At 47.7% G+C, this 10,597-nt stretch overlaps 1 protein-coding gene across 1 annotated transcript; it reads right to left on the bottom strand.

The window, feature by feature from the left end:
- Nucleotides 1-1,219: 1,219 nt before the first annotated feature.
- PLK2 (polo like kinase 2) lies at nucleotides 1,220-6,948 on the bottom strand. The gene is made up of 14 exons (XM_055332811.1): nucleotides 6,605-6,948; nucleotides 6,058-6,165; nucleotides 5,796-5,912; nucleotides 5,465-5,594; nucleotides 5,139-5,226; nucleotides 4,751-4,846; nucleotides 4,442-4,640; nucleotides 4,204-4,351; nucleotides 3,769-3,866; nucleotides 3,325-3,454; nucleotides 2,837-3,077; nucleotides 2,596-2,725; nucleotides 2,158-2,268; nucleotides 1,220-2,022 (listed from the first exon to the last, which is right to left on the bottom strand). Exons 1-14 carry the CDS (start codon nucleotides 6,875-6,877, stop codon nucleotides 1,831-1,833), a joined length of 2,061 nt encoding a protein of 686 aa, XP_055188786.1. The 5' UTR covers nucleotides 6,878-6,948; the 3' UTR covers nucleotides 1,220-1,830.
- Nucleotides 6,949-10,597: the final 3,649 nt, after the last annotated feature.

Below are 10,597 nucleotides of genomic sequence, written 5' to 3'. Positions count from 1 at the left end.
CTAGCACTGGGCCCTGGATCTGCACACAGTAGATCCTTAAGAGTGAATAGGTGCATATCTTATGAAAATGTGAAGTAACATACACTGTGAAATTCAAAATGAAAAACCATTTCTCATTCTTTACAAACTCCCATTTTTTTCCTCTGGTCACAAGGATAGAAACAGATCCTACTTTTGCACACTTGGCTCTCGGTAGAATTAGCTAGCTTTCTTCAGTTCTTACTTATAAGCCATTGAACCAAGACTGAAGTTGTGTATGTTGTCAGAGAACTCCAGCCAGCCCGAGTTGTTCTAGGACCTGTGAAATATCCCTAACAAATTCCCCAGATGTGACTTTTATAAACAAAGTAGAGCAGGTATGGTGTTTGCAAGAACTTTAGAAATATGTAAAAGTACAACCAACCATTTCTACACTACTACAGGATTCGTGCCGACAGCATCCTAATACATGAGAGTGCTGCTTTTCTCAGCACAGTATTTTCCTTAGTGGGATTACAGTGAAACAAATAAGTATTCGCATTTCATACAGGTCACTGGAAGTTCCGAGTAACAGAATGAGCAGCTTTTTCCACCCACTAAAGAGTAGATCCTGCTGAAAGAGAAAACATTCTGAGTGGCCTTTTGGAGAATGTGATAGTATAAAAGATGGGCTTAAAACCATAGGTTAGTTCCCGTACCGTTCCTCATCCACCTTGCACCAACCAGAAGGAAAAGAAAAGGACTTATTTACAAAGTACTCCCCACTACTGGAATTGTGTACTAGCAGTGCCAGCGGCACGGGAAGTGTTTAGGCAGGTTTAAGCTGAGTAATACAGTTAGGTGGTGCAAATATTATAAAGCACGGAGTTTTGCCCATATTAAGATAAGCTTCCTGTACCTATTGACACATAACAGAGGTCTGTTTACACAGGATTGCTCTGGCTTTCAGCTCCAAGCTAAATGAGTCTTAAGGAAATACTCCAGAGGGAAATTGGTTGTGGATTGAGTAGGAGGTCTATATTTTGGTTGTAACAGGAGCAGTATTTTGGTTATAATCTTCTCAAGGTACATCTACTCAGAAGATGTTTGATTGTACTTCAGGTGTTAAGGATTTACTTCCTACAAAAAAATCAAAGATCTAACTTTCTAGCATGCTTCTGTACGCAACGTCACACCACAGAGGGCCAAGAATCCAGATCGAAGAATGTTGTGATGAGGTGATGCACCATACCAAAGACAGTAGACCACTGTTTCTGCTTTTTCATACTCTTTATTGCCAACAGTTTAAAATGGTCAACATAAAAAAAAAAGAAACATTTTGATAATAAATACTGGTCTTTTGGCTGTAATAAATAAAAAGTTTATTAACAAGGAATGCACTTTTCCAGCCACAAGTGTCTTCAAAAATTAACAACAAAAAAAAAAATTATAGATGGCCATAGTTCACAGTTGAGCAGCCAAAAGCTGCTCCGATTACAGCCTTTAAACAACATGGGAGCTTCCTCCCTTCTCCCTCCCCTTTGGGAAGTATATTCACAGTTCCAAGTCCTCTGTCTGAAATGCTCTCAACAGAGAGAAGTCAATGCACCTTTCTGTGAAATTGTCTGAAAAACCTTTTAAAACAGGTACGTCAAGAAAAACTGCATTCTGGTTCACTTTCAGATTGTCCAAAGTTAAGAACTGTATGCCTCAGCCTGGTCTGGTTCCATCCAGTCCTGCAGGCCATAGAGGAATTGTTTTCGTACCACCACCTGTCCATCTTTTTCAACATGCTGTAGATCATCTGATTGGCTTCCCTGTAGATCTCACAGTGGAAAAGAGGAGTCCCATAGGGTCCATTCAAGAAATCTTTTAGTTACATCTCTGTAAGAGCATGTTCAGAGCATATTCCATCCGATTTTTTAATTCTGATGAACAGCCGGACATCAGCAGAGTTGTCAGTCTGAACGTTGTAGATATCCTGTCCTCGTTAATGTAGGTGAGAAGATATTCTTCATTTTGGCTACAGATGATTATTTTCGTATGATCGTGGTAGAAATTCACCTTTTAAAAGTAGACATAGATATTAGACATCTCTAAATATTCAGGAATTAGTCAAGTGTGTCCAGTTATTAAATGGCTAGTTAAGAAATCATTTTTTGTGACCTAAATACACACATTCCTGAAAGGTTCGCTTACCTGAAAGGTGCCATCATTGAAGAGCATCATTAAGGCCTTATCAGATTTCAGCCACTGAAGGAGGTAGAGCCGAGGTCTTCGAATATCGGTAACGCTAGGCAGATCTCCACCCTAGAAGAAATTGGGAGAGTAAATACCCAGACAGATTTTGCAGTTTGCACTCAATTCTTCTAGGCAAATGCCTCTCCAATTTGAGCAGGCATTGGAATGGCCTGGAGCTTCCTGGTCCCACCTCCCAGAGATATTCTGATTCAGCAAAGCTAGAGTAGGACATAAGCATCTGCACCTCTCACGAGCCTCAGAGCTGTAAAGATGCTACTGGTCTGTGGACTACACTTTGCGTGTGTGTGTGTGTGTGTGTGTGTGTGTGTGTGTGTGTGTGTGGTGGACTACACTTCAAATATCACTGCTCAAAAGCCACATCTAGGACGTACTTACATCCATGAGGTTCTCCTCCATGTAATGAGAGAAGTATTTGAGCACCGTCACTTGACTAATGAATTGTTCAGGAGCATCTGTTGCTGGGAAAACAGAGCACTGGCCAAGCTCTGCATAATAGTGAACTGTTCTGAAAAACAGGAACCATAGGGAGAGAAGGGAAGCAGTTAGTCATTGTTTCTAGATTTCTTTAGTGCAAGACTAAAGAAGTGACAGGACTTCATTAACTGGATACACTTACTTTTTGTCTGGAAGGAGGCTCATGTGAGCACCATTGTTGAAAAGGACACCTACAGTGTGGTCTGAGAGCTGGTACCCAAAGCCATATTTGTTAGAGTAATCGACCCATTTGGTGACCCACTGAAAGGAAGTGCTCAGCTGCTCTTTGGGAATGCAGTCAGCTTCTGGCATATTTTCTAGACATCCTCGAAGGACTCTTGCCACTGTGTCTGCGACACTTCCCATGGTACTGTCTTCAAGGCCTGAAAAGTCAGAGAAAAATATAAAATAATTAACGATAAAACCTTAGGCTTTGGGGGGGGGGCTGCTAACTTTCCCTCCATGACCTCTAAGGACAGAGGACTCAAAACTGTTCCTTGCCTTTTTCCAAGTCCTCTGATTTTACCTCTTCTATGTTAAATCAGGCCACAAAACAAAGGGACTCCAGTTACTTAGTAATAAGCACTGGCATTTATAGTTTTATGGAAAATGCCATTGACAGCTACTTACATTCACTGCTACTGCTGCAGCTGCCAAGAGTCCCTCTGACTATCATGCGAATAGCATCTCCAATCTGCTGCTTATTTTCTACTGCAGGTGTTCCAGATCTGGCAACTGTAGTGGTAGGTGGCTGGAGCTCCTAGAAAAGAGAAGAGTAGACAATGAGTCAAGCATCTCAAATTCATTTCAGGTTGGGAATGCTAAGTTGAGGGGAGATTGTGGCAATTGCTGGGAAAGCTGATCAAAAAGCAATGGGCACAAACGATATTTCAGTGACTCAAGTGCATGCAACTATTAAACTGAGAAGCAAAATCTTCCCTTTTAAAAGGGGAAAAGGGAAGCTTTAAGTAAATACAACGTACTTGAATCCTGATAATCATAATCCATGTGATAATTAACAAAGAACAAAATGATACAGTGTGTTTATATCTATTTTATTCTTTTCCAGCATACCTCATCTGTCCTGTGTTTGCTGGGCTGCTGAGTTATCGAAGTCTTTTTCAAATCATGCCTAAGCTTGTAAATTTCTTCGTCTTCTTTAGACACTCTATCTGTAAATCAAAGACAAAAATTATGAGCATTAATCTAGGCTAACAAGGTAGGAACAAAACTAGCCACATTTCCTCCTTTTGCATTAATAACCAGCTTATGAGGATTCAAGGCAAAACCAGCATGTTGTCATCACCATCGGGGGCAATTATGCACGAAGCACACTTTAATGTGTATGGTGGGGAAAAAAAGCTAGCCATCACATTTTGGAATGCAGATTTATCATGCTATAAAAAGTTCAACAGCGTTCAAACATGCTGGCTGTTATCTTTTAACTAACTTAATCCACTATAAATATAACACTGGAGACTGAAGAGCAAAAGAAGTCTTATAACTTACTATGTGTGTCAATATATCTTGCTTTGTCTTTTTTGCCACCAAAAAGAGCAGCAGCTGCTTTCTTAAAGAAATTCTTAGCCGGGCTTGACAAGTGGAAATCTGGAACTGTATGACAACAGCTAGAAGAGAGTCTGTCTGGAGTGAAGCCCTGTGGAGTGTCAGAAAAGACTTTAAGTATAACCATTTCAGTAACTGTGATTGATAGCATGTAATAAAAAGACACAAGAAAAGCACCAACCTGCAAAAAAAATTCATGTCGAATGATGTCATCCAAACTGGGACGATCCTCTGGATTTTTGGACAACATGCTAGCTATTAAGTGCTTAGCAGGAGCCAGCAATGACGATGGCATTGTATACCTTGCTTCTCTTATGCACCTGTAAGTTTCTTTCAGATTTGTAGTTTCGAAGGGGGGTCTTCCTAGTAACATTGTATACCTGTGTGCAAAAGGACACTTTTTTTTAGAAATGGTCACAAAGCGGTTCTTTTCCATTGTTAAAATCGAAATCCAAATTTGCTTTTTCATCATTTTGGTGCATTTACTTACATTACACAACCTAAGGCCCAAATGTCTGATTCACAGCCATGTCCCTGTTTGTTGAGGACTTCAGGAGAGAGATAGTTTGGGGTACCACATATTGTTCTGGAAAACAAAATATGAACACCTCATTAAGAACTGTTCTACTGTTTACACTTAGTTCTCTGGATAAAACCTTAGGAGTATTGCATTAAATTCCTGTTTAGAAAAATCTGACTTTTCATTTTTGGCATCTCAACAATTAACATTTGATAGAGCGACTTAATAATTATTAATATTATTGTGGTTTGTGGATTTTAGTATGAATTCACCTTCTCCAAAACATTAATTGAAAAAAAAAAATAAGGGTGTATTTGATCTTCATAAAACCCTGTCAGGATGTATCTTTGACTCTTACCTCCTTCTGTGCTCCAAGGGTTCCAGCCTGGCTGCCAAACCGAAGTCCCCGACTTTTAATTCCATGGCTTCATTAATAAAAAAGTTCCCTGGATAATAAACAAAGCAAAACCTGAATCCCCTTGAAAAGACGTTATAACCAAATACACACACACATCCTCTTTGGAGGCAGGCAGCCAGTTGTTTACTGTTAAAGTCACAGATTAAAAAGAAAGATTACATAGGCTAGATCCCAATTAAGAACATTAATGCGTAACAAGGGAGACAGAGAAGAAAAGAACACCTCTCCCTGATGCAGAAGTTCAGTGTTTGGAACATAGGGCTTACCTAGTTTGAGATCTCGGTGTAAGATTTCTTGTTCATGAAGGTACTTCAGTCCAGACACAATCTGCCTGAGGTAGTATCGGACTTCTGGCTCTGTCAACACCTTCCTTGCTTTCAAGATATGAGCCATGGACTAGGAGGAGGAGGAGGAGAAAAAGAGAATCTGTCAAACAAAGTCATCAAAATCAGTAGTTTCCTTTTGCAGGTTGAGTGATGATAGGGAACACTACGATATCATAATTCCCACCGCAGCTAAAATCCCAGATAAAATGCAGTGTGAAGCCCGCTCCAGTTTGGGGGAAGTAAATGAACTCCAAGAGGAGTTAAAGCTCACCCTTCTACTGCAGTATTCCAAGAGAATGTAAATGTTTTCTTTGTCCTCAAAGTAGTGGTAAAATTGCACTACGTGCTTATGATGGAGAATTCTGTGAAGCTCTATTTCTTTGTCGATCTGAAAGAAAAGAGCGAGACAAGGCTTATAAGCCTTCTGTCACCTTTCAAGAGCCAGTTGCTTACACATGCAGAAGACATTTTCTTAAGAGGGAAGGGCCATCCCTGCGCACAAAGAAAATACTTTACTCAACAGTCATACACACCTTTTCCCTTTGATGAGGTTTAGCTACTCTGCTGTGAGGAATGATTTTTGCAGCATACACTTTGTTGTTTGTCAAATCTGTCATCTCGTAACATTTGGCAAAGCCACCCTGAAACAAAGCCGAGAGAGAGAGAGCATTGAGTGGGGCAGGGGAAAAAAAAAAGAAAAAAAAGAAGAAAAAAAAGGACAGCAGGTTTTTTTTTTTTTTTTTAAATACCTAAAAATTAGGGGGAAAAAGCAAAATTACGGGGAAGGAAGGGTGGACAGTCGCATGCACTGTACTTTTGTTGAAAGCTCCTTCGGGAAGGGAAGAGCATGCCTTCTCCCTTTACAAAGCTTTGGCGAGGGGGGGGGGAATCAAAAATAAATGTCAAAAAGAGAAAAAGAAAAAGAAAGCCGCGGGGCGCAGGTGGGGGCGGCGCGGGGAGCCGCGCTGCGGGCTCGCGGGCGCAGAGGGCAGCGCAGGGCGCCGAGCGCCCCGGTCCCGCCCGCACCCGCGCCCGCCCGCCCCCCGGACGGGGGTGCCCGGCGCGCCGCCCGCCGCTCACCTTGCCCAGCACTTTGCCCCGGCAGTAGCGCTTCCCCGTCGTGGGGTCCACGATAATCCGCGAGACCTCGGCGCCCGAGTGCGCGTGGTGGTGGTGGTGGTGCGGCGCCGCCGGCGGCCCCTGGCCCGCGGGCTGCGGCGGCGGCGGCGGCTCCTCGGGGGGCTGCGGCGGCCGCTTCTTCTTGGAGTCCGCGCCGCAAGCCTTGCCCAGCGCCTGCTCGCACATCTTGGTGCCGGCGGCCGGCTGGTACGTGATAGTCCGCAAGAGCTCCATCGCCGCCCGCCGCCCGGCCCTCGAGCCCCACCGACTGCCCGCGCCCGCGACGTCCGCGTCCACTTGTGAGAGTGCGGACGCCCGGCCGAGGCTTATATACGGGCCGCCGGGAGGGGGCGGAGACTCCGAACGCGATGTGACGTCACGGGCGACGCCCCGCCCCCCGGCCGCCGGAGCGCGCGCCGGGCCGCCGCGAGGTCGGGAGCCGCCGCGGGCTTCCCGCTGCCGCCGGCGTGCGGGCCCCGACGGGCCGGCCTCGGGGAGCGCTCGCCGCCGCGGGCGGCCCCCGCCCGCGCTCCCCCCGCGGCGAAGTGAGCGCCGGACGGACGCGGGTCCCCTCGCCCCCGGCCCGCTCCCTGGCGCCGCCAGTCGCGGGCGCTGCGTCCGGGGTCCGCGGCGCATGCGCGCGAGGCCTCCCCGGGCCGTCGGGGGGTCGCTGCGGGGTCGCGCCCCGCTGCCTCGCGCCCAGTTGCGGCCGCGGGGGCCGGGCTCCGCGCGAAAGGCCGGGCCTCTCGGGGCGGCGTCGCGAGCAGCGGCGGACCCGGGCCTGCGGTCGCGGGGACCCGCCCCCGCGGGAGCGCAGCCGGTGACCGCAGAGCGGGAGCCCGCGGAACTGCCCCTCGGGGCGCCCTGCACTGGGGCGCGCGGGCGTCCCCTCGCGGGAGGTTCCAGGAGTGCGGGCGCCGCGGCGAGCGGGCCTGCTCTGGCGGGAGGCGGCGCCGGCGCCCCGGGCCCGTTGCGGTGCCAGGGGCCTCTCCCTCCCGGCGCCCTGCACGCGGCTCGGAGCCCACGCGGCGCCCGGGGCCGGGAGGGACGGCGTGCAGGGCCTTCTCCCCGCGGGGCACCGCGAGCGGCCCCGGGCCTCGGCTCCGAGCCCCACATCGACTGCTCGCTGTTGCCGAGCCGGGGACACCTTCTTGCCCTGCTCACCCTTGCGTGAGGGGCACCGCGTCCGGGGGCCTGAGGTGCCTCGTGTAACCCTGCGGCGTCCTGCCTGGCACGGGCTGCGCTTCCCACCGTGCAGGTGAGGAGCCGGGCTCTGCACGGGCCCCGTGCGGGTGTCAGCACCCCCTCGGGCGCTGTTAACGAGCAGGACACACAGCTTGGCTAATGAGACGCAGTGAACCGTCGGTGCTACTGGATGCCAGTGTGTTCGCACGCCCGGCTCACAGGAGCCCCGGGGGCGCTCGGAGGAGGGGCCCCCTCCCGTCGCCGTCCCCTGGGTCCCCTGGAGGTCGCGCCCCGTCCCTGAAGGGAGCAGTGGCCGACATTCCGCGCCCTAAGGGACACCCCCCCCCCCCCCCCCCGTCGAAAGGGAAAGGCTTTGGGACGCTTGCAGCAGTTGAGGGCGAGCCCAGGCATGTTTCTCCGAAGTGAAAGCAGACTTTACTCCCCAGGTGACCGGGGCTGGAGCGGGCGTGGGGCTGGGATGAACACGTACACAATCCTCCCCTGTATTCATGAGCCTAGGGGTGACCTTTGCTCCCCACATTTATGCAAACCCGCTCACTAGCCTGGAGCAGGCCTGCTGCCTGGAGAAGCCCACCTTCACTTCCAGGGCCCACTCCACACCATCCCTTTACTTCAGTGGCTGGTAGGGAACTTTCTCTACTATCTGTTGACGGCCTTCTCAGCCAAGAGGACTGCGAAGAACAGATTCTCCGGATATTTTTCATTCTTATTTCAGTTCTTTGGTTATTGCACACTATCGTATAGATCTTTGCCAAATGGACCTCAGCATTGGTCGACTGCCGAACACTCCGTATGAAATTCAGGCCTACCCTCCTACAGTCCGGCATTGACTGAACAGAGGACCACCGTGTGCCCCCGCGCGGGCGCGTGCGGAGAGCCTCAGGCCAACGGAGGTCGAAATCGGATTTTTCGGTTTGTGGTGCCCTCAGGCGGACAGAGCCAGAATTGCAGGCCACCTCGCCAAAAAGGAAGGAAGAGGTGTCCTTTCCCACGGAGAGCATTCTTTGATTACAAAATATTGTTTCTCTGCAGTTCTGTAGCTGTCGTGCACCTACTGTGAAAACCCCAGCGTGATGTCTGGTGACACCTGGCAAGCTGATCCTAAGCTGTATAGGACAGTGGAAGTGATCAAAAATAGCAAAGTCCCTTTAAAGATTAAGCAAAGGTGGAAGGCCTTTCTCCACCAGCTGTCAGGACTTATAATGAGGCTGTAGAGGGTAAGCAAACAGCCCTCTCACAGGGATAGACTGATCAGATGCAATAAGTAAAGTGTCTGGAAGTGGGCCCACATTATATGGGACTTTGATATACGACCAAAGAGTCATGACGTCCGTGAGCAAAGCAGGGGACCCTTCAGTAAAGAGAACTAGAATCCAGTGGCTTTTCCATAGCAAAACGAAGCAAAATCCCTCTCTCACACTGGATGACTTTTCCAGGGCCGCAGGAGCAGAATTCCACAGATCGGGGGGCTCCAAGGAGAGAGATTTTCCTCACAGTTTTGGAGTCTGGAAGTCTAAGCTCAAGGTGCGGGCAGGCTTGGTTTCTCCTGAGACCTGTCTCCTTGGCTTGCAGACGGCTGCCGCCGGCCGTGTCCTGACGTCCCAAGTACAGTCGTGTTCTGAGGGTTAGGGCTTCAATACATGGAGGTCAAGGAGACAGTTTAACCCATAAATATACCATATACAAAAAAATCTACTCCAGATGGTATAAAGATGTAGTAAATTCAAGAACAAAACAAAATGTTAGTTGAAATTTTAAGCAACCAAGTTTCTGAGCACAGGATAGGGAAAGATTGTTTTACTGAAATATTTAATTGGTTAGAAATTTAAATCTAACATTGAAGTCTTTGAAAAGTAACTTAATGAATATAAAAAATAATTTTAGGATTCAAATCTAAACATTACAGGACTCTTGGGTGGCTCAGTGGTTGTGCATCTGCCTTTGGCCCAGGGCGCGATCCTGGAGACCCGGGATTGAGTCCCACGTCGGGCTCCCAGTGCATGGAGCCTGCTTCTCCCTCTGCCTGTGTCTCTGCCCCTCTCTCTCTCTCTCTCTCTCTCTCTCTCTCTGTATCATAAATAAAAATAAAAAAAGAAGATAATAGTAGCAAATATAGGCAGTCAATTTTCTGAGTATCGGGTAATGAAAGATTTTTTTAGAAATCAAGATATAATTGAGATGTAACACTGTATTCATTTCAGGTGTACAACATGTTGATTTGACACATGTAAATACCATGGGATGGTTAACACGGTAAGTTGCCATCACTTCAAATCATTAGATTTTTTTTCTTTTGATGAGGAATTTTAAAATCTACCTTCTTAACAACTTTCAAATATATGAACAATGTTATTAACTCTAGTTACCATGCTTGTACATTACACCCCCAAGACTTATTTTATCTTGTTAACAGAAAGTTTGTACCTTTTGACCTCCTTCACCCATTTTGTGCCGCAGGCCCCCACATCTCCCAGCCACCATTCTGGTCTCTGCTATGAGTTCAGTTTTTTTGTTTCCAGATATAAGTAAGAGCATACAGTGTTTGTGTTTCTCTTTCTGACTCGTTTCACTTAGGAGAATGGCCTCAGGGTCCATCCATGTTGTCACAAATGGCAGGATATTCTTTTTATTTTTTATCACTGAATAATATTCCATTTTGCATATGTCACGTTACATTTTCTTTATCCGTTCTCCTTTCTCCATTGATGGAGACTTAAGGTGTTCCTTGGCTATGGTGAACAATGCTGC

The sequence above is a fragment of the Nyctereutes procyonoides genome, unplaced genomic scaffold (genome assembly GCF_905146905.1).
Source record: "Nyctereutes procyonoides isolate TBG_1078 unplaced genomic scaffold, NYPRO_anot_genome, whole genome shotgun sequence".
Classification (NCBI taxonomy): Eukaryota; Metazoa; Chordata; class Mammalia; order Carnivora; family Canidae; genus Nyctereutes; species Nyctereutes procyonoides.
This window is presented reverse-complemented; position numbering and strand designations above follow the sequence as displayed.